Source organism: Neltuma alba, unplaced genomic scaffold, assembly GCF_004799145.2.
Source record: "Neltuma alba isolate B1F8T4 unplaced genomic scaffold, ASM479914v2 tig00012095_pilon, whole genome shotgun sequence".
Lineage (NCBI taxonomy): Eukaryota > Viridiplantae > Streptophyta > Magnoliopsida > Fabales > Fabaceae > Neltuma > Neltuma alba.
This window is the reverse complement of record NW_021636652.1, coordinates 418,774-442,930: the sequence shown is the minus strand read 5'-3', so window position 1 is coordinate 442,930 and position 24,157 is coordinate 418,774. Positions and strand designations below refer to the sequence as shown.

Here is a 24,157-nt window from a genome sequence, read left to right as displayed (position 1 = left end):
TTTGTTGGGGCAGGGTTCTCCCTTCCATATCGATTCACAAATTGATTCAGTAGCTGTAGTAGTCATGTGCTCGTTGAATCTTTACCTTGGAATCGATCAGTTTCTGGCTCATGCCTAATTTATCGTTTCGTTCATCAACACATAAATTCTTGACTATTAAAACAACAAACAGACTTGAGGCTACTTTCATATATCGGAGATCGAAGGCCTGTGTCAACTAAATGCAAAAGCTGGGAAGACTTGGTTCCACAAATAATTATACCTGGAAATGTTATTATATTATAAGAACTAGTTGATTAATTTAAAAAAAATAAAAAAACTAATTAAATTAGTGATTTATAATAAATAGATACTGTCTTTTTTAAAATGTCGTTGATAATCAAGTGTATTGGCTAGATGATTATTATTACAAAAATTACTTTAAAAAAATAGATAAATATAAGAGATAAAATATATTAGAATTTTATGTTTAAGATTAAAATAAAAATTAAATAAGTTTTTATATTAAATATTAGAGGTAGAAATATAAGATAAAAGCTAAATTGCTTCATATGTTTTGATCCTAATGCGTTCAAGGGGGGAAGACAGATTTTTTTAAATGCGCAACAAAAACATCATTTCAAGGACAGATTACTCCCAGAACTCGACTTAGGATTTTTCCATAGGAGCAGTGCCAAGTGTCCAACCACGACCACGAGCTTTCGCCGTACTGGAGCTTTCATGGGCCTGAGTGGGGTCCACATTACTTCAACCAGATAAGCCTCTAGATAAGATTTCCAACATCTGCACCGTCAGATGGATACTCTTCTCCATCCAACGGTAAATAACCCTCCACATCCGATTCTCTTATATGCCCTTGATAAAGTACTCATCCATATAATCTCCGTTCTCCCACTGCACTCTTATTGCGAGTCACCTTCTGTTCTTCGCTCTACGCACGCATTACCGGCTCACGTTAGCACACAGCCATGGCAGCTTCCGCTTCCGCCGCATCTTCCTTCATCGGCACGTGCCTCCCTGACGTGCACTCCACTTCGGGTCGGTTCGTGGCTCGGTTTGGGCTTGGCACCAAGAAGAGCCCGCCTAAGAAAGCATCGAAGCGTAGCTCCGATAGGCCACTGTGGTACCCGGGAGCGCAGGCGCCGGAATGGTTGGACGGAAGTCTTGTCGGCGATTACGGATTCGACCCGTTCGGGTTGGGAAAACCAGCGGAGTATTTGCAGTTCGACCTGGACTCACTGGACCAGAACCTCGCGAAGAATTTGGCCGGTGACGTGATCGGGACTCGAACAGAGTTTTCCGATGTCAAATCGACGCCATTCCAGCCTTACAGTGAGGTTTTCGGCTTGCAGAGATTCCGTGAGTGCGAGCTCATTCACGGACGGTGGGCCATGCTGGCTACACTCGGTGCCCTGGCCGTTGAATGGCTCACCGGCGTTACCTGGCAAGACGCTGGCAAGGTATGTTCTCACTGTTATTTACCGTTTTCGATTATATTATCGTCTTTTTATGCTTCTGTGTTGGAATTATGTTTAGTCCCTGCTTCAAAATTAGTGAATGACAAACTAGTTCCAGATCAATTTCTCTTCTCAGTTGACCAAAGAAGAAAAAATTAGAAAATGTTCACTTATTTCCTTCTAAAGATCAACTGCCGCACTCAACAAGTTTTCAGGAATTTAAAGTTCCGATCTATCTAATAAGTTTAGGCAAAGCTGTTATATTTTCTCTGGCAAAAACCAAATTATTAGTACAGAGTCGATCTTTTTCTTCTCCCGGGTTGAATAATACGATTTCTTTAACCCTGTGAAAAGCAAACATTTATAAATAAGTAGAATCTTGCTCTTGTTTGGCTTTAAGTTTGAGAAGTTTAAATCCCACAAATCAAAGCACCAGAAAGTGTGTGACTGAATCATTGTTGTCTGAAACTCTGAATAATCTTACATGCAACATATCTCTGTTAATAGGTAGAGCTTGTTGAGGGTTCATCCTACCTTGGGCAACCTCTTCCCTTCTCAATGACCACATTGATCTGGATTGAGGCTCTGGTGATTGGATACATTGAGTTCCAAAGGAACGCCGAGCTGGACCCCGAGAAGAGGCTGTATCCCGGCGGCAAGTTCTTCGACCCACTGGGCTTGGCCGCCGATCCGGAGAAGAAGGCCACCCTGCAACTTGCAGAGATCAAGCATGCTCGTCTTGCCATGGTGGCCTTCCTTGGTTTTGCTGTTCAAGCTGCGGCCACTGGCAAAGGCCCTCTCAATAACTGGGCAACCCATTTGAGTGATCCTCTTCACACTACCATCATTGACACTTTCACTTCCTGAAAAGCTTTCTTCTCTCTAGTCATCAGATATTGGCCATATGCATGTCCTGCAGACATTTCACGTAGTTCAATTAGTACTTGTAAAGTTAGTGATATGGTGGAATTTGAGAGGCTAAAGCAGAATGTTACTGCTTCATTTTATTGCGTCTCAATGTTAAGAATCTGAAAACATGAAAATGAAACGAGTGTGAAAAGATGAGTTTGGCTCCTTGTTAGGTGTGTAACTGGTTTTGAAGTTAAAACACAGGTTAAAAGAAGTAATATAATTAAGAAATAGAATCATATGCATAATACAGGCCTTTTTTTTTTCATAAAAAAAAAAAGTACGTAATATGCTCTATGTTTTTTATTTTCATATTTTTCCTTTTTTGCCAACCTTTTTAATTTCAATTTTCCAGCCAGTACTCGCATTTTAATTTTGAAATTTCAAATTTGGATAATACGTAAAGTAAAAGGCGGAATGTTAAAACTGAGAGTACCCGTACAAGATCAAAATAAAAGTTAAAAAGATGGAAGAATTTGAATATATATTTGATTTCTTTTTAATAACAAGACAAGCGAAATTTTTGCATGAAACTTCCCCCAGTAGTAATTGAGAGCTTTTTCTAAAGATTAGAATGGGATGGCTTAAACCACGTTAACATAAAGCCATTTATTCTCACAATGGAACTCCTAAATGATAGAATATCCGTCCGACCTCAATCCATTTCATATTTCCATTGATCGTTACATTTCATTCCGCCATAGAGTGCGAGACATAATTTAAAATCTCAAATATTATTTATCTGGTTTTAAATATAAGACAACGTAAATCGGAGGAGTATAATTCCAAAGAGTGCTGAGTCAAGGCCCTTTTTAGGCTTTGCTGCTCGAGATCCCAATATCCGGACGCATCACGCACCTTCTTTAAGTGTCTGCGCTCTTTGCCTTCTTTTTCGTCTTGTCAAACAAAGCAGCTTCGTTGGCCTCTTCGTCTCGGCCTTCGCCATTGTTATGCAGCACAACCAAACGCAGAAAAGCCGCGAAGTTGAGAAAGATGGGAGCCATCAGTGGGCTTGGCCGGTTTAGTACTTAAGGATATAGGTTAAGGCCCAGCTTGTTTGAGCCCATAATGTGGCTGGACACAACTAGCCCATCTTAGAGACTGTCTGGTTTTGGGCTCCATTTTGTGACTGATGACTTGTACAGTTGTACCATACATACGGCCAAGAAGAGTAAAATTAAATGCTCTCTGCCTCGTCATCACTGCCTCAGTTATTCTGGTTTTGGCGCCGGCATCAACCTGTGCGTCTTAGCTCTCCTTCGCTATCTAGTAATCTCTCAATTATTGTCTTCGTCTCAGCTCTCATTTTCTCATTTTTCATGCGCGTTATTCATTGTTAATTTTGGTGATGACGTCGGAGAAAATGCGGCTTTCCATCTGACATGTTTTGGTGGATGGTCTAATCTAATTTCTTGGAAATTTAATTTTCTTAAAAAGATAATTGTGTCAGTATTCCTATCTAGATCGAGATACAGCCTGCTCATTAATCTATCTTCTGTGCTGAATATCTCACAAGTTTCTTACTATCTGGAAAGCTAAAAGTTCCGTGATCAAACGCTGCTGCTTCTTAAAAATTATTTTCATGCTTACTTATCTGAACTCTTCTGCTTACTTGTTTCTGCTCCTCAAGTTTATATTTCCTACGTTGTGATTTTAATTTTTATGCTTTTGCCATCATGGTGCTTGATAGAAAAGCCTGAGAAAATGATGCTTAGTTGACTGATGTTGAAATGTAGGGAAAATGGATAATTATTGTTCCTTTGCTTTTTGTTCTATAATTGAACTGAATATTTGCTCCGCGAAAATGAGCAATTTGGAAGTCCGGTGAATATGATGAATATTATGCTCTAGGTTCATCCAACTCTGCAGGGCCACTAATAGATGGAAATAAATCATGGGATTATGTGCCATGCAAGTTAGTTGAACCAGATATGTTAGACTTTCATTTGGCTGTGGCCTTAACTTTGAACTATGTTTAACCGATGATTATTCTCTCGTTTTGATGTAAGCTGAATTTAGATTATCTTTGAGTAAATTGGTGGTATGCATGCCTTCTTTATTGTTTATATTTTTGGCGTAAAATTGCCTGTATTTTTATTTGGCTTTACTTCTGTACCATTTTTGGTACTTAGGCAGTTTGCAATCGTTAACTGAATGCGTTTTATGTTTGTTTCACTCTCAGCTGCACTGTTTTCATTGCTTGGTACTGGTAAGCTGAGCTGGACATGGTTTCAACTTGAGCTAGATATGCACCAATACATGGGGACCAATAAATGGGAACAGGAAGCCTTGTGTGGAGTTTTACAAAGAAACTTATCACGTTTGGGCTCATTACTGTCACAGTAACAGATCGTTTCCTGACCATTGTTCCAGTTCGTTGTGGCTCTATCTCTCCCACATTTAATCCTAAAACCAGCTCTTTGGTGGGGAATATTTCTGGTAAATTTCTTGTTAAAAGAATCATCTGAGAGGAATCCTTTTTTTTTTTTTTCCCTTTAAACTCTTTCAGATTACGATGTTTGACATTTGATTATTCTGCAGATGACTATGTCTTGGTTGAGAAATTTTGCCTCGGAGACTATAGGTTTTCGCGTGGTGATGTGGTGGTATTCCGGTAACCTTTTTTTGCCCCTTTCATTTACTTTATTTATTTCATCTATGTTTTTATATCGCATAAATAGATGTGTTTCTTGTGTGATGCACGAGATAAATAATAACTTAATAGTTTGTGAAACATTGTTTATTTTTTTAGTATTTAGATCTTACTGAAATGCGTAAAAAAAAATCAGACATAGAAAAAGAAGTTGTTGAGCCCAAGAAGAGCTTATGAATAATGCAGTTTCATCTAGATATTATTACTTGTATTGATATTGAGTTCTTTTCGTGCATACCATGTACTATATTTTCTGTATGAAAGTTAGCCTATCAAGCGATGTAACTAAAGAGCTAGATGTAGTAATCACCAACTCTGAATCTTGAAATCTTTTGAGTCCGATGAAAGTGTCCATTGTGCTGCAATTTTTTTCAAGGTTGCATTTATTTGCTTAAAAAGTTGAACATAACTCAGTTTACTTATGTTTCTTGAATGGGTCTGCAATAGTAGTGAATAGGAATGGGAGGAAATATTGGATGAACAATGAAAGGACTCGGGGGCTATGGCATGTGAGTTTTCCAGCTTATATATTAAAGACTCTTGTTCTTCATTTATTCTGATGTATAATTTGATAGCCTCCTTATCACTGTACTCATAATCAATGATATTAACCATGTTACCAGGATAACTCATTTTGTAAATGCCGAGCATTTACAACTGAGTTCAACATTTTTATTTTGAGATTGCATAATTATTACATTCTGAACTTCTGCAGCTCCCCGTTGAATCACAAGGAGACACACATAAAGAGAATTGTTGGATTACCTGGTGAGTGGTTTGGTGCACTTCGTAACTATGATGTGCTGAAGGTTCCAGAAGGACAATGCAGCTTCCAGCCTGGATTCAACCTCATTGGGTCCTGTAAGCCTCCATTTCTATACTGGAAGCAAGAAAACAAACATTTCATGAATGATGGTGGCTAAAACTAAGACTTTGGTGGCGACATGTTGTCATAACTGAACATTTTATTACCCTGTTGGCCAAGGTTATAGAGTTCAAATGTTAGCAGGAGTTCATTGGTAGCTTAGTATTTCACTCTGTAGTTCTCATGCTTTCTATCTCAGGTATCAAAATGCACACCACAAAAGTCGACCAACTCATCCTTAATTGCTAGGACAACAATTTTATCCATTGCATATAGTAACTACGCTGGCTTATTACAAAGAATTAGAGGCGAGGAGCTTCCTTGTATACTATCTATTGATTGCGTTGCTTTATGTATTGAAGAAACTAATATTCACTATGCTTTTTTTTAATTAAATCTTCTTGCTCACTGACTTGAACTACTATGTAACTTTTGGGCGCTCATGACAGATGTTGACACTGAGCTCTAAGCTTATCTGTCCTTTAATGTTTTACGAGTTCTTTTTTATATTTTCCATGGGACACATCACTTAATATTATATTTCTTGATAGAATAAATAAATCAATTGTTTGTAGTCGATCATGGCAACGCAGCTTTGTGGCAAATGCAGAGTATTTTGATGTTATAAATCTCAACCTACAGGTAACCTAAAATTTATGTGCGCAGATTCCTTTGGGTTTAGTTCGAGGAAGGGTGACCCACGTTGTATGGCCTCCTCAAAGAGTAGGTGCGGTAAAGAAGACCCCACCAGAGGGATTTTCTTCTTCATTGTTGACTCTTTAATAATGCCAATCCCTTTGGCTTCAGCAGGACGAAACAAATTTTTGCTCGGATTATTTCCATTTGGATAGATACTGATGTATATGCTGATTGAGTGAGGATGGCCCCAAAAAAAAAAAAACAAACAAACAAACAAAAAATTAAAAAAAAACAAAACAAAACAGAGGATACTCTTGTTGATTTGTATGGATAAAATTATTAAAAGGCATAACATAGCAGTTATGAGATTGTTAATAAATTAACGGATATGCTCCAAATTTTGAATTTTGCAATGACAGTTTCTTAAATAAAACAAGTTTTTTATCATCAATGATGTCCAATGCATCATAGAATAACTATGTGAAAAAGATAGAAGAAAATTCTAACTAAATTATTAGCTCTTTATAAATACCAATTTTAATGCACACATCTGTGTTTGTGTTGGGAATAAAACCAACCTTTCCCCCTGAAACCTCCTATTTAATTGTTGTTGTAAGAAATGAGTCCCCTACATATAACATGTCCTATTAAGTCTAACCAAACCAAATTGAGGTAAAGACTATCTACAATGTATGTCCCTAAGATTTAATGTAATGCCAGTAAAAGCAATTAATGCTTGTTTCAGGAAACGTTTTTCCCCCCCAGAGTAGAGCTTTTTGCATATTGCTTTGCACACAAAATATCTATGCAATTGTGTTTTTCTAGCTTTAGGACTCCCTGCTTCATTCTTTGCATCCTTAAGGCTTAAGGATCTAATGTTGTAAAGGTAAGGAGAAAAAGTTATCTTTAAGTAAGAGTGTTTATCATTTAACCAATTTTAATCACACCTCTCTAATTAAAGTATAAATGTATAATCACAAAAAAAAGAGAGGAGTCAATGGAATTGCGGTGGAAAGAACCCGATCTTTCTACCCTCTTCATTAAAGTCTGACTAATTTACAAAACCCAATGCATCAGCATCATTCCAACACAAAAAAGGCAGATCTTTCTTTCTCCGCTACAACCTTTCCCAACACAATTTTTCTCATCTACTCACATGCACTTGCCTGCTAAACGCTGCCTTTTTTCTTTCCAAACTACAGAACTTGACCTACCAAATTTTAGCTGTTTTAATTCAATAATTAAGAAGGAAATTTATTTAATCAACATTAGATTCATATGCAATCACTTTTATATCGATTGCTAAATTATTTAACTAAAATAAAATATGATAAGTTTGTTTTTTCCCCCGATAAATAACATGATATGCATATAATTTAATTTAATCAGAAAATATCACCTCTCAAAATAATGTACTTATTATCTTCTTATTATATATTTGCCGTATTTTTATTTAAAGCATTGCTTTTTTATTAAATACCCAAAAAGTTACTATTGAATAACTGTAAATTATAGGGACTTCTTTGCGAGAAAAAAAAAATCTCAGAAGTTTATGACGAGCTTCATCGGTGGGAAAAATAATAATAATAACAACGAGCGTCATCTTTCCCGGGTCCTAAACGAAGCCCGTTATTCACAAAGCCCGATTTTCACTGACCTTCCAGCTACGGACTGATAGGAATCGAATGCCTTTGTACTTCTTCCTGGTAAACGATTCAATGAATTCCTTCTCTGTCTTCGTTCCTGATTCACACCCTCAATCTGTATTCTTTACGTCGCCATATGTATCTAACATTTTTCTGAATTATTATTCCTTGTTAGTTTGGTCACGTACTTTGAATTGCAGTGTCTGATGTCTCCTCTGCTAGATTGATTTTGTCTATTTTTTTGGTTTGGCTATTCTGGGTTCCTAGAGGTTAATATTTCTCATTTTTCTTTCTGGGCTTGTGATTTACTTGATGTCTTTCTTTTCTCCTTGGTCGTTTCTTGAAGGAAAATTCGATTCATTATTCCTTGTGGGTTCAAAGTTGATAGATTGGGTTAGCGGGAGATATGGGAAGGTTGTTCTTGATCAATCTAGAAGGAAACATCTACAGCTGCAAGCACTGCCGTACGCATCTTGCCCTTCTTGATGATATTATATCCAAGGTTTCATTTCTCTTCCTTGAAACTTGAATTTTACTTTCTGGAATTTGATTGTGCAGTTTTCTTGTGGACATTTCTGTGTTTTCTCTGGAAAATAGACATAAGCTAATTGGGTAACTAGGAAGTCTCATTATTGGGATGATTTGGGGCACACAATGAACCTGAAAGGGAAGGAAGGAGTATGATTTTAGAGGAGGTGACAAGATTTGAGGAAATCAATTGAAAGAAAAATCAAACATGTCCAGATATATATTCTAACCTCTTAAATCATATCGTGTTGTCTTTGAAGCATTGCAATTATAGGGAGGAGCTGTATCGGTGTCTGTCTGAGGGTCTTTAATGTGTTTTAAACTTTCACATTAACAGATATACTGGACTGTCCTATTAGGAATCTAATCATCACTCTTTGAATCACTGAAACACATATTTAAAGACATATCAGATCCAAGTCTTCAATGTCATTTCTCGTGCCGATGCTTCAACTGGTTGTGTTGATATATTCTTCTGTTTTCACGTGATTCTTTGTCTGTAGAAGGATCTTTTCTTTGTGCTGTATAATGCATATTTTTGAGGGAGTGGGAAAGTTTCACTCTGTACAACTTGTCTTGAAGTGTTTAAATCAACTGCAACTTCTGTTATATAAAGAAGTTCCTTGCAGAGGTGACTCCTGTAATCCAATGATGAGATGATTTTCCTTATTAAGGAGGAGAAATCTAATTGGTTAAGCACATAATATTAGTGATACAGTCCTTCAACCAGTCTTCAATGTAGCAGAACTTGATGACTTCGATTACCAATTTTTTCAATCATGAAGTTGTGGGATTACAATCTTTAATTGAAAAATCCAATCAACCTTCAGTATTTATGTCATCATGTGGATCTTTGTAAGCAATAGAGTTGGTTTTTTTTTTTATCCTTATTATGTTGTCCATGGCACTCTTTTTAATTAGTCTTTTCCTTTTGTGACTTCTTGTTTAAAAAGAAGAGAAGTATTTGGGAGACTAACATTTTAATTGACTTCATCTTCCTTTCCATGATTTCCTATATGCATTCTGAATCCTTAGTTTGTACTATGCATTTCACAAATTTCTTGCATCAAGAAAATGGAATCATGCGTGCAATCTAACTCTGCTTTTTTGTTTTCTTACCCCTTTCATAGTCTTTCCATTGCAGGCATGGGAAGGCTTACCTATTTAATGAAGCGTAAGTGTTATTTCAAGTCGAAAAAAGCATTAGAAGTTGCTAATGTAGATTCTGCTTATGCTGCTATGTTTTTAATTTTAACATTTCTAGAATTTGCAATATCTTGAGAGAAACCCAAGAACTTGGAACATGCCTCATCAGTTCATCTTGAATGCGTTGATGGGGAATTCTTCCAAGTTGAAAAAAATTCAATTTCTAGTTTAACGTCAGGGTGAACTTATGAGGACTTTTTTGACATCCTGTTTTCTCTTCTTTATGACAGTGTGAATGTCACAGTTGGAGAGAAAGAAGAGCGGATGATGATAACAGGACTGCATACTGTTGTTGACATATTCTGTGTCACATGTGGGTCCATTGTTGGATGGAAATACGTAAGGAGCAACTTTAAGAGCTTATTTTTTGGAATTTACTGGTTTTCTTGTCATGCTATTGTTACTCTAAAGTGTTCCTTAATGCCTATTCCACTTTTATTCATTTAGGAAGCTGCACATGAGAAAAGTGAAAAGTACAAAGAAGGAAAGTTCATTCTTGAAAGGTAACCAGTCTGGTCTATTATTCTTTACAGTACTTTTTGGGTATCACGATGTCCCTAAAGTTCTGAACTTCCCTCGAGCTCAACTCTTCTCTTCAGGCAATTTTAACAGTGTACTTCATTATGAGTCTGAAACATTTAGAACTTCTAAAACGCTTTCCTAAAGAATCGAACTGAGCTAACCCCTCTGATACTAGATTGTTATCTTTTGTGGAGGTTTACAACATTTCATTATGTTGACATTTGTTCTTTTGGGCGGTTCATTAATACACATTTTTGGTGACATGATCTGTTCTTGAGTAGGTTTAAGGTTGTTGGCCCTGATGGCAGCAGATACTTGCAAGCTCAAGAAACTCATGTTGCCGGAAGTGATGGTGATGACGCTTGATTTGCTCATCTTAGGATCATTCTATTTTCACATTCGAATTGTACATTTTATATGTTATTATTCTCTTTCAAATATACCATATCATCATTTAATTAGAATAGGTTGCTTTGAAACTTACGAGCCTCTTCCTCCCTTCCCAGATGATTTTAAGATACTTTTTGCCTCGGTGTCATTGAATATTAAATTGCTGAGGCAAGAAGAAACCAGAAGCATTGGCTGGGGGAAAAAAATTCTTTGGTATAATAGTTCACGATGTTGAAGAGAAATTACAGAACATATGACAGTTAAGAGCAGGGCAAACACCAGAATATTATTCCCTTTGAGAACATAACTGGAGTATTAAGTATTGACAATACATTTTAACAAGAGTCGCCACTGAAAAAATATGAGCAGACTTTGAAATATTCATTCAGCTTCTTGATTTAGGTATTTCCTCGACATGGGTTTAGGTACATTTAGTGTGGGCATAAATCAGTCAAAATTATATTGACTAATTTTAAATTTAATTTGCTTTTCTGGTACTGCCTAATTTTTGTGACTTAATTGGACTACGTAACCGGCTGGAAGCTTAGTTCAATGATTAAAACATACAAACAATCAGATAACTTGAAGAGAAACTACTGCTACCCCAAGAGTTTTCCCCCCAAACTACTGATACCCCTCCTGATCTTTGTTATTATTCGAGACACATATAACTTGTGTTCTTAGAGTGTAGTAGTTTTTTTTTTTTTTTGTAAATGTAATATGGCATGTAGCTTCCTTGTCAAACCTTGCATATTGTTTCGGCATAATATGAGGGCCAAGGCTATCACTTGTGTGGCTTTAATCTCCAATTTTAATAAACTAAGTTATCCTTTTTATTAAAAATTATTAAACTTACATATAGTATGAAATAATAAGAATGATCTTATTTAGTTGTATTCATTAATGTAGATTATGTTTTATTAATTTATTCTGCATGCACAAAGAATAAAGTAGGAATTTGTAACAAGTGGTAAGAAGTGGGGATATAATGGTGCATATTTAATGTCAAGAGTTGCTGAGAGAGTAAAAGAATATGGTTTTAAACTTGACAGCGTTGGCATAATGTCTCTATTTAGCTCCGTCTCCATTTCCTCTCTGCTTACCATTTCTATCATTAGATCAATATTCAATGGCTTAGATTTAATATATTAGAACAATATTATTATAATATTGTTTAGTAAAAATACACAAACAAATTTAACCTATACAATTCAAAAATGCGAAGTGCATGGATAAAAAGTAAAAAAATAATGAAATATTTTAATAAAAATCTACCAAGACGATGTAAGCAGATGAATCTCTACCAATTGATATATATATTTCTTACTCTTCCAGTACTTAATATATGATCTAATTATTGAGTTGTTTTTTGTCCTAAATATAAGATCTATTTCTTATATTTATCAATTTTCTCTAAATTACCCCTATAGATACTCCATCAACCATAATCAAGTAGGAGAGGGAAAGTAGATATTAAGACAAATGTTTATGGTGTTTTAGAAAAAATGTGTCACATTTCTTATAATTAACTAACTTACCTAACTTCCTTAATCTAATCAAATTAATTAAATGGGTCTTATATTAAGGACCAGAAGAGTATTTAATTAATACTACCTCTGGTCCTTAATATAAGACATTATTTAACTTTTATTTTGGTCCTAAATATAAGACCTCATTCCATTTTGTCTCTAATATTTTTGTATTTTTTTCAAGGTAGTCCTTCTAATAATTGTAGTTCCAGCCCACACATTTGATTAGTAAGGATATTTTAGGAAAGATAACACATATTTATTACGAAAAACTAACTTGGTTTATTTTTTAATATCCTCAAATTAGTCAACTAGCCCTTATAATTAGGATCGGAAGTAGTATTATAATAATATTATTATAATATATTAAATTTTAATCATTGGATGTTGATTCAATGGTAGGGGTGGGTAATTACACAAGAAATGGAGAGAGGAGACATCCCCTTCTCTGATCGTATCGCCCTCTAAAATCAAGATTAAGTAACCTTATCTAAGAAATATACTACTCCTCCAATCCTTACTATAAGACCTACTACCTCCGGTCCTTATTATAAGACCCCGTTTGACTTTTTGTTTGGTCCTAATTATAAGACCCCAATCCATTTTATCTCTCATATTTATGCATTTTTTTCCAAGACAATCCTTCTAATAATGATAGTTATAGTCAATATACTTAATTAGCAAGGACATTTTAGGAATGACAAAACTTATTTATTACAAATTACTAACTTAACTTACTTCCTTAATCTCTTCAAATAAGTCAACTGGGTCTTATAATTAGGACCGGAGGTAGTATTTAACTAATTTGATTAGATTAAGAAAGTTAGGTAAATTAGTTAATTATAAGAAAAGTGACACATTTTTCCTAAAACATCATAATCATCTTTCTTCATACCCTCTCTCTTTCTTCTACTTGATTATGGTTGAGGGAGTATCCATATGGGTAATTTAGAGAAAATTGAGAAATATGAGAAATGGGTCTTATATTTAGGACCAAAACCAACTTAAGAATTAAGTCATATATTAAGAACCGGAAGAGTATTATTTAACCTCAGGTCACAAGTGAAGATTAACTTGTTCATATGTAAATGTAAATATATGTTAATTAAGTATAACATAAACATATATTTATATAATGATAAGTTATTCAAGAAATAATGTGGAGGCAAAAACAAATATTGATCCTTAACACAACGCAAATAGAAAGAGTAATGAAATTACCATTATAAGTAAGAACTTTAGTCCACAAAATACAATAAGTTACTCGGTGGGTGCTGTCTATTTTCTTTTTTGTTTTTTTAATTTGAAGGTGGGTGCTATCTATGAACAACATGGCACTGATTTATTATGAGATATTGCTTATATTTTGATTGACTCCAATTCAATCCCAACGTGATAGATATACATCAAAACAGATGCACCTTTTTATTGCTAGATATTGATAGGAGAAAAATCACATTATGCAACTAAATTCTCTGAATTAAAAAATTACTGCCAAAAAAAATTATTTAATTTTTAATTCCTATTAATTAGTTCTCTTTTCTCTGGACCCTCTTGCGAGCTATGGTGTATCGGGTTGACCCATGGGTGTGCTGCCAAAAACCCAGCAAGGATCCAGTTGTACGATAATACCAAATGAATCACCTTTTGTCCTTTTAATTTCTTAAAAATTAATCCTGCAATTTTCTGATGAGTAAGAAAATATTAATTAAAATGGAACATTTCTAAAAATGAAATTTGCAAAAATTTGCTCCAACCAAAAACGAAATATGAAATTTTGTACGAAAATAAGTGTTACTGTCCCTTTAAAGGAGTCCAAACTGATTTTGCAATATTGATCACTAAAATATTGACCATTTATTATTTGAATCAAGTTTTGAAAAAATAATATAATATTATGGAAATAAAGAAAGATTATACAGAGAGCAAGCATTTTCTTTATAAGAAGTTATAGTATATATTAACTATAAAGAAACATGTGGCTTTACCAAGTCATTAGTATAAAATATTAGAAACTGGAAAATTTAACTTTAATAAGCAAATAAGAAGAAGAAAATTGCGGGGCTTGGTGAGCGATGCAGTTCAAACTTCAACACTTGGATTTTGATTTATTCTTTCCGTCCGGGGCTCCATCTACGACTTATAAACGTGTGGGCGTGCATTTGCCCCAAAAGGCAAGAGTCATGTCTAAGAACTATGAACTAGACTAAGTTTGTATAAAATCATTATTTGACCTTTTACCTAAAAAAAATCACTATGTGACTGAAAATGACAAGTACAAGTATTTATTATTATGTATCACCTCCCGTACTTAATATAAGGTTTTATTTGATTTTTATTTTGGTTCTAAATATAAGATCTCAATCTATTTTATCTCTCATGTTTATGTATTTTTTTCCAAGATAGTTCTTCTAATAATGATAATTCTAATCTATACACTTGATTAGTAAGAATATTTTAAGAAAGAGAACACTTGTTTATTACAAATAACTAACTTAATTTTTTTAATCTCCTTAAATTAGTTAATTAATTCTTATAATTAGTATCGGAGGTAGTATTTACGTTATACATTATCACGAAATTGGTTCTATGATCGTAGACGTCTTCATCGTCATGTAAGAACCGATAATATAAACACACTTTCACCAGTGGAATTGGTCGAGCATAATTTTTTTTTTTCAAATAAAACTCTTTTGAAGACCTTTTATCATGTTGAACTCTGTCTTGAGGCTGAAACGGAGACGCGTTTATTGCAGAATCTGTCTCATTAATTATGCCTTATATTGCTCATTTTGAATTTCTCTGCATCATCGTCATGGGCGAAATAGAGTCATATAGAGACATTTGATGTTGAAAATTTTTTCTGACCAAAAAAAAAAAGATGTTGAAAATTTACAATATAAAATTCCATCCTAAGTTGACAACAATTGCTATGCTACGAGATTGTAATAATACCATGACTATAAATAATTATTTTCACAAAAAATTCAATCATCGAATGGTAACTTCCAGTTTGCTTTTGATTTTCCCTTTTTTGAAAGACTAACATTAAAACCATTTAATTAATGGAGGCCATATTCAAGTGATGCCTAACCACACGCTAACGCTGCCACATCAATCAATTTAAATGAATATTTGGGCGTATGCTACACACAAACACATAAAACATAAATAATTTCTGGAAAAGAATAGCCTTGCAAGTTCTTTGCCTGGTAAGTATGAACAATTCAAAAATGCATACTGTAGTGTGAATATGTGGGTTTTCTCTGAGTTGGTTGGATATTTAACCTTTTAATGTTGCTGTCCATTGGTTGTGTTACTGCTAATTCAGCATAAAATGATTTTGTAGGTTCCAAAAGTAAATATGAAGCTCTAGATTGACCAAAAAGGGCTACCATTTGCCGTGATATGTCTTCTACTCGTGTTTCTTCGTGATGAGGTTTATATTATTGATATCGTTATATGTGCATGGGGCATTAATATTTCCTTCTGATGATTATTTTGAAGCAGACCAGTCTTTCTTCTTTCCCTTAAAACAAAGAAAAGAAAAGGAATTTCCCACAAATTCATCTTAATTTCACATTTTTTTCCTTTAAATATAGATTTTAATCAGAAGATACTATAAGTAGTTTCTTGTGAGTCCTTCAGACGCATGAAGACTTTGTGAGCTACTTACATAAGTATGCATGTCTGATATAGTAATATGCTTCATAGAGTCATAGCATATACTCCTATGGTCTATTTATAGTATAGAGAGAAAAAAACATTTTTTAGTCCTATTTATAAGGCACTGGGAGAAATTTTTTGTATAGATGTATAATTTTACCTTTCATTTATTATTGCATTGACTTTGTTTACATGAGATATAATGTATATTAAATAGAGATAAAGTTGAAAAGTTGTTGAATTTTAAATGAGAGTTAATAAGGTTTAAAGTTTTCCTTAGTCTGTATGAAGCATATTAGAAATGACTTATAAATAAGATCAGAAGAGTGTACATTAATCCAATCATCTTGTCATGCATCCACAGCATGTTAATTTAATTTTTAAATTTGAAATGTGATTAAAATGGTTTAGACATTAGAAAAAACAATATAACAATGGTAAATGTGCTTAGAATGAAGAGAGAAGTTTCAAGTTTTCATGAAAATTAAACCCCATGAAGTATTCAAGCTGCAAAACTACTCTTCACAAATGTGCTACACGCCCATTACCTTGTCTGTGCTCTTCATGTTTAAATTTGTTATCATATTCTCAATCTCCCGTGCAATTTCTTTTCTTTTCTTCTTTTTTGGTCGTCAGTGTAGCACAACAGAGTATCAGTCGGAGAGAATGCATTTTATCAAGGCGCGTATGTAGTAGAATCATGCTAATCAAAATACACTTATAAAAGGTACATTTATAAATAAAATTATATATTTAGCTTCTAAATTTTAAAATTAAACAATTTTCTACCAGTGTGAAATTAATAGAGTATACTTTGATAAATTATATAAACAATGTTATCTATCTATCTATCTATCCATAGTAACAACTATTTTTAATCAGGGTTAAGATGAACACCCTGAAATATTTTCTTAAATACATCCAACACTTTAAAATATTTTGTGATCCATCTAATATTTTAAATTATTTTTTTAAGTGCGCACGCTGAAATACTTTTTTTTTGTCTTGATGTTAGATGCACATAAAAATATTATATAATGCTAGACACATTTTAAAAAATTATTTGAAAGTATTGGTTGCATTTGAAAAAATGTTTAATATTTCAGGTGTTAATTACACCTTAACTTTTTTTATTATTTGTGTTTGCATGACATAGTTGTTCTTTTTTTTTAAAAAAAACAAAATATAGGTGTTCATTCGAACTTTGAATTTTCCTTTACTTCGATTTTTCTAATCTTTAAAGATGTGCATTGGGTTTGGATTCATGTCTATATAATCTCGGCAACCCACTTAGAACCAATAGCTGTCACTCAAGCCATTTCAAACTTAATTAGAATAATTATATTTAAAATAAATTAAATTTTTTGATACGTCGTACACACACATTCTATCTGATGTTGAGTATTAGGTAACGTGTGCAAATTGTCAAATCTATTTAAGAGAATTTTTTTAAAAAATATTTTATGTATCCACACAAATATAAATTTAAAATTCTGTGACCAAGTTGTGATATTTATACTTCCTTCCATGACAACACTCATGAGTTATTTAAGCGTTTTAAACAAATTAAAAAAGAATGTTAGAACATAAGTAAATTTAATGATATAACCCGTTTAAAATAACTTATAAAAAATTTTTAATTATAATTAATAAATATAAATTAAATATATAAGAAGAATTTTATATAATTTTATATAAAACGTGTTTATATCGGTGAAGTCAAAATGTTTGAATAAACAGGGTCAGTAGGGCCCGCTGATCACAGAGCTGGGGAGGAGTATCAACATCCAAAACCTATGCAGTCTCAATCCCAAATTGAAACCGCGCGATTCACCGTGCGATTTTTTTTCTTTTTGAAAGATCCGGAGGAATCCGGAGGCTGTGCTCAAAGTCAAAAGTTTAAATCGTATGCATGTCAGAATGCCTCCTTATTTTCTTTCGAAAATAAAACTCCTATTTCTCCCAGCATTCTTTGAATTTTGAATCTCCTCGCTTGAATAAATCGAGGATTGGTAATGATTAGTTTTTCCCTCTTTTAATGAAAAGGGATATGACGTCAAAGTTATGTAGTGGCTGGTACTAATTACTTTTAAAACGTGCTCAAAAGGTTTTTCTTATTTCAATAAGAGTGTTGATAAAAGAAAATGAATAGGTTTGGAAGTGTTTAGAAATACCCAAAAAAAAAAAAAATATACTACCTCCGGTCCTTAATATAAGACCTTGTTTGACTTTTTGTTTGGTCCTAATTATAAGACCCCAATCCATTTTTTCTCTCATATTTATGTACTCCTCCGGTCCTTATTATAAGACCCAATTTGACTTTTTATTTGGTCCTAATTATAAGACCCAATCCATTTTCTCTCTTATATTATATATTTTTTCCAAGATAATCCTTCTAATAATGATAGTTTTAGCCAATATATTTAATTAGTAAGGATATTTTAGGAATAACAACACTTATTTATTATAAATAACCAACTTAACTTACTTCCTTAATCTCCTCAAATAAGTCAATTGGGTCTTATAATTATGACCGGAGGAGTATTTTTTTTCAAGATAGTCCTTCTAATAATGATAGTTCTAACTAATACACTTAATTAGTAAGGATATTTTAGGAATGACAACACTTATTTATTACAAATAACTAACTTAACTTACGTCCTTAATCTCTTCAAATAAGTCAATTGAGTCTTATAATTAGGACCGGAGGTAGTACTTTTTATCATACCTATTTTATTATAAAATCACTCTTAAAATCATAATAAACATAACTCTTTATGATTAAGGTTCTAAAGACTTCAAGCTCTGGAGGATTCTTATCAACTCAACCATGTTGTTTAGCATTAAACTTCAAAAAAAAAAAAACAAAAGAACTAAGCTAAGCCTGTGATCAATCTTCGTTCTCATCTCAAATTAGGGCATTGTGTTCCTTTCCTGCTCATGGATCCCGATAACCATCTTTGGTATGAGGGGAACAAAAGGGAGGAAAAGACAGAATTTTTTTAGGCTTTGTTTGGTTCAATGGGGGGAGGGAGGGGAGGTTAATTGAGGGGAGAGGAGGGGAGGGGAGGGGAGATAATGGGTTTTGTTTGGTTGGAGGGGAGGGGAAGGGAGGGGAGATTTCTTGTTTGGTTCACAAGGGGAGGGGAGGGGAGGAGATTATAAATTGACAAATATGCCCCTATCTTTATATTTAGACTGATTTATTCTTTTATTATAATATTTATATCAAAATTATGATTTCCTAATTTATCAATTTCAAAAAAACCAATTACCTCACTTATATGTGATAAAAAAATATGAAATAAAAGTATAATATATATGAGAAAAGTGAATGGGAGAAAAAAAAGACAAGACCTTAACTATATAATAATACCCTCCACATATTAGAAAATAAAAAATATATATGATATTAATAGTGTCATTTTATAATTATAATATATATTAATATATATAATTAATTAATATATTAATATATATGCATATTATATTTGTGCGTGTATATAACTGAGCGACCGCGAAAGGAAATGCGCCAAAAAAATATCAAGAGGACACCACTGGAATATTCAAAAAATGACATGGGCATATTTGTCAAGATTCTCATAATATTTCTCTCCCCTCCAAAAAACCCCAATTTGGGAGGGGAGGAGGGGAGGGGAGGGGAGCACAAAAGGACAAATTTTTTTAGCTCCCCTCCCCTCCCCTCCTCCCAACCAAACACATCCTCCCATCCCCTTCCCTCCCCTCCCTTCCCCTCCCCTCAAAAAAACCCCAACCAAACAAAGCCTTAATAAATTTGATTTAAAAATTAAAGAAATGAAGTTAAAAATTTTAATTAATTTATCTTACTCTTTATCTTATATCTTCTTTTTATCAAAATTTATAATCATACTTTTCTAATTTTTTAAAATAATTTTTTAAAATAAATTTTCTTCTCTCTCCTCTCCTCAAGTTCTATCATACCAAATACAGGGTAAGTTGCACTTCGTTTGCTAACTAGATTGATGATGATTAGATGATTGTTATTGCTCATGATGGAAAATTCATTAAAAAAGATATTCATATTTAGTGGGCAACAAACCCAGAGGATACCTATTTTCATCAAATAAATAAATATGGTAATATCAAGATAACTCCCGCTATTAATTTTTCCTTTTGGAAAAAAATACTTTTTTCTTATATGTATTTAAGAAAAATAAAAGAACATTAATCATATTAATTATACACCTATCTATAATAATTTTAAAAGCTTAAGAGAATAATAATTAAAACATTAAGGATATATTAGGAATTTAAAACATAGTTTGATAAATTAATTTGTATATTGACATCTTTAAAGAAATTGTTAAAAAAGGAGTAGCTTAAACACTTCAGAAAAAGAAAGAATTAAAAATAGTTTGGACCCCTAAAACCAAGCGTATATCTCGGTAAAAAGGACTAATATTAATGAAAACTTAAACGATAGCAGCTCTCATCATTCACACCAGAATTTATCATTGTTTTAATCCAAACAAATATTAATTAATACTCCTCCGGTTCTAAATAAGACTTATTTTGTAGTATATATTGTAAAATAGATTTTATATTTACAACTGGAGGGACTATAATCAATATTCAACATTTAATATGAAAAAGTAATTTAATTTTTTATACAAGTGAGCCTAATTGCCTCGAAAAATTAAATAAGGCGCGCAGATTGGATTCAAAACGCCCCCGAGAGCGTTCAGTGGGGCTGAAGGATCTCTAGCTCTTCCGAAGGTAAGGACAAAAAGACTATGTGAGAAGAATTAGTTCATTTCCATTTTAGGATCTTTATGTTTCAGGAATCATACAGCTACTGAAGTTTTCATTGATATTCTTATTCTTCTGGTTGAATTATTTGCTCGAGTCACAGGTAGACCATAACAGCGTCTCCCTATCTGCAATTTGCAATGTATTGTTACTGTCTTACTGATGGAAGTGTTGTTATTTGGAAACAATGAGAATTTTCTGCTGTAAATAGTGTTTGAATTTGGGGTGAAAGAAGAATCGAAGCTGAGTAGACGATGATTATGAAGGAGAGAGATGAGGAACTTGTGCTATTCCTGGAGATGCGAAGAAGGGAGAAGGAGAATCAACGCAACACTTTTCTGCTCCTTCCTAACTCCGAAAATGACGTCGTCGACGCTTCTCATTTCGGTATTCCTTTCTCTTCTCGTGTTTGTCCTCCTTTCATGATATGAATGCTGTAATCTCAAATACTCTTTAATGGTTCTGCAGAATTTGGTCGTGGTATTTCTAGTGCAGTGTCTTCAGAGAATGACATGTCTGATTATGACTGGTAATTCTCGGCTATATCTTTCACAATTTGTGCATAATGGTTTTTGGTGTAGCAGATTTAGATTACGTTTCTGTATTGACGAGAAATTTCAATTTGGGTAATCAGGCTTCTTCCGCCACCGAGTACGCCTCTTTTTCCTACTTTGGAGAAGGAACCACGGATTTCAGCAAAAGGTGAAACAGAGATTTCGAAAGCTCGAACAACAGCGCTAAAGCCTCGGGTAACATCTCCTGAATGATGAGACATTCAATCTGCTTGCTGTGTCTTTTGCTATCACTTTAGTCAATTCATTGGGCATCTTGGAATTAGAATTTTCATTAAAATAATCTCATGAATGTTAAAATGATCAAATGGTTTATTATATCTGGAACAATTTTACAGTGTTTAACTAAACACAGATAAATAATGCGCTTTAGACCATGCGGTTGTCCTTAAAATATCCATTTGGTTTCCTACTATTGTTGTTTTCCTTATTAAAGCAGGTGTAAGCCCTGTCTATTTAACAAAATTGAATCTTCTGTATTTATGTATTCCCGCGTTCAAAGATAGAGTCACATAGGAGAATGTGAATGAGTGTATTATATCTTGTGTTGCATTGTATATTATAACCTTAGTAGAAGATTTAAATTGGTTTTCTTTTATGTGAATCTTTGTCTCTCATGACCTATCTATATCTCATGTTGCAGGAGACTAATATCATATCAGAACAACCTTCAAGAAGAATTATAGCCTCAAAGACTCATAGAGTGATGCCTAGTCTTAATTCTTCCACTAATGGTAATACGAATAGGAGACCTTCATCACCATTCCGTTCTATATCTTCAACTCTGTCTTCAACAACCAAATCCTCTAAGGCAACCTTAACTTCTGCTAAGCCAGTTAGATCATCCACTCCTATTAGATCTTCATCTGCATCGAAAATGTGCCCTGCACTCGCCAGAAACCCAGCGAAATCACAAGGTTCCCTGCTTGATGCTCCTCCAAAATTGAAGGCTTCATTGCCTGAAAGACCAGCCTCAGCGTCTAGGTATGGTAGATTATCTTCTCTTGGGGACAAAGACAGTAATAGCAATGGAAGACCAAAAAGGCCAATCTTGAGGAGTAGATCTGGTTCAATTAATGATGGTGAAAACGATAGCCCAGATATGATTGGGACAAAAATGGTTGAAAGAATAGTGAACATGAGAAAACTGGTACGACCAAAGCTTGATGCAGGCCATCATTCCGCAGAACATAATACTTCTGGCAAGTCTGATAGGTCAGGATTTGGAAGATCACTCTCTAACAAGTCATTAGATATGGCAATGAGGCATATGGTATGTCCAAATATTCATTGTGTGATGAAGTAAGTTATCTTTGTTTCGTACAAAAGGCAATATTAATGACAAGTTGTGTTTGGTTTATTTCATACAGGACATAAGAAGCATCCAGGGTAGTTTGAAGCCACACGTATGAAACATGATACTTCAAAGGAAACAAGCAACTGCATTGTGTATTTTGCGGTACTATAACATTTGAGATATTCATCAGTTCATCACTGCCCTTGCCGCTCTATCTGGATGTGGTGGTGTGAAGGTAGCATAAATGGGTTAATGGTAGGGAAAAACAAATTGCCTGTGTTGTTATAGAGTACTGCATCAATTGTTTGGGGTGTGAGAACTGTTGGTAGTTTGCACTGAAGATTGGCAATTAGAATTGTCACACAATATCTCAGGGATCAGTCTAATATTTTTATTCGATGTGATATATTTTTAATTACATAAATATTTTTTGACCGAATATGTTTTATTATATTGGATTTTAAGGAAATCTATGAAATATGTAAAGTCACACTTCATTATCTGTGAACAATGTGGTGCTGGTTTCCCACAGGAAATCCTTGATCCTTCTTAATCCTAGAGATTAGTAGGAGAAAAATCAAATTATGCAACTAAATTCTCTGAACTTAAAATTACTATAAAAACAAAGTTATTTATATGTTCTTTAGCAAAAAAAAAAAAGTATTTATTTGTTAATTACTGCTAACTAATTAATTCTCTGGACCCCTCGTGAGTTGTAGAATATTTGGTTAGCACATCAATGTTTTGCCCACTGTTAGCCCATTTTATTTTTAGGGTTTTTTTTTAAAAGTATTTTTTCACAAATCGAGAAAAACTCTCCCATATATTTACTTTGTAGACTGTAAAATTATTTCTAAAATTATGATTTTGTTTTTATCCAAACAATCCCTTATATTTACTAAAATATAAAAATTAAATTCAAATAAGTAATAATATATTAAATTATATAATATATATTAAATTATGTATATAATATTTATTATATATATTTGTATTTGTTATTAGAAATATTATATATATTTTTGCATAAAAATTTGTGAAAATTGCAATGAGGTCCAATCCAAGGAAATTAAATACAAAAAAGTCTTTTGAAATTATCAAATTATTCTGAAATTTCAAGGGACTTTATTGCAAGAGAATTTATTTGTTTAATTATCAAATTGCCCCTTTTTTTTTAAGTTCACATTAACAACTGAAAGAGCAGTCATTGACAATTTAAGAGGTAAGAATTAACAACTATTGCTGCAAGGATTTTATCTTCTCCTGCTGGTAGGTGCAGATCTGCAGTCCACGCCTTGTCCTCCCAACGCCATTTCATTGGTGTGTGTTCGGGAATACCTCCAAGATGGGAGGTGGATAGGATGATCTCCTCCATGAATGTGTTCTTTCAGTAATTTTATCTTCATATACACCTGTAATTAAAAAAGAAGAACATTAAAAAGAAAAGAGAACTTGCCGACAGATATTCTCCTATAATCGTGGCCTTT

The 24,157-nt window shown here is 33.5% G+C and overlaps 3 protein-coding genes and 1 pseudogene across 4 annotated transcripts; all 4 read left to right on the top strand.

Annotated features, from left to right (window-relative positions):
* Positions 1-904: 904 nt before the first annotated feature.
* Positions 905-2,530, top strand: LOC114722470 (chlorophyll a-b binding protein CP29.1, chloroplastic). Its single transcript, XM_028908507.1, has 2 exons — positions 905-1,460; positions 1,965-2,530. The coding sequence occupies exons 1-2, from the start codon at positions 969-971 to the stop codon at positions 2,322-2,324; spliced, it is 852 nt and encodes a 283-aa protein (XP_028764340.1). The 5' UTR covers positions 905-968; the 3' UTR covers positions 2,325-2,530.
* A 1,861-nt stretch (positions 2,531-4,391) lies between these two features.
* On the top strand, positions 4,392-6,667 carry LOC114722503 (mitochondrial inner membrane protease subunit 2-like; annotated as a pseudogene).
* Positions 6,668-8,128: 1,461 nt separating this feature from the next.
* LOC114722461 (protein yippee-like) lies at positions 8,129-11,057 on the top strand. Of its 2 annotated transcripts, none has more exons than XM_028908496.1 (6): positions 8,129-8,229; positions 8,516-8,671; positions 9,828-9,871; positions 10,134-10,242; positions 10,351-10,406; positions 10,707-11,057. In XM_028908496.1, exons 2-6 carry the CDS (start codon positions 8,576-8,578, stop codon positions 10,789-10,791), a joined length of 390 nt encoding a protein of 129 aa, XP_028764329.1. In that variant the 5' UTR covers positions 8,129-8,229; positions 8,516-8,575; the 3' UTR covers positions 10,792-11,057. The 2 variants fall into 2 exon arrangements, with proteins under 2 accessions (XP_028764329.1, XP_028764330.1); XM_028908497.1 differs by having other exon boundaries at positions 8,140-8,229; positions 8,571-8,671.
* A 9,869-nt stretch (positions 11,058-20,926) lies between these two features.
* On the top strand, positions 20,927-23,038 carry LOC114722460 (uncharacterized). Its single transcript, XM_028908494.1, has 5 exons — positions 20,927-21,188; positions 21,270-21,330; positions 21,436-21,550; positions 22,017-22,646; positions 22,744-23,038. Exons 1-5 carry the CDS (start codon positions 21,056-21,058, stop codon positions 22,783-22,785), a joined length of 981 nt encoding a protein of 326 aa, XP_028764327.1. The 5' UTR covers positions 20,927-21,055; the 3' UTR covers positions 22,786-23,038.
* Positions 23,039-24,157: the final 1,119 nt, after the last annotated feature.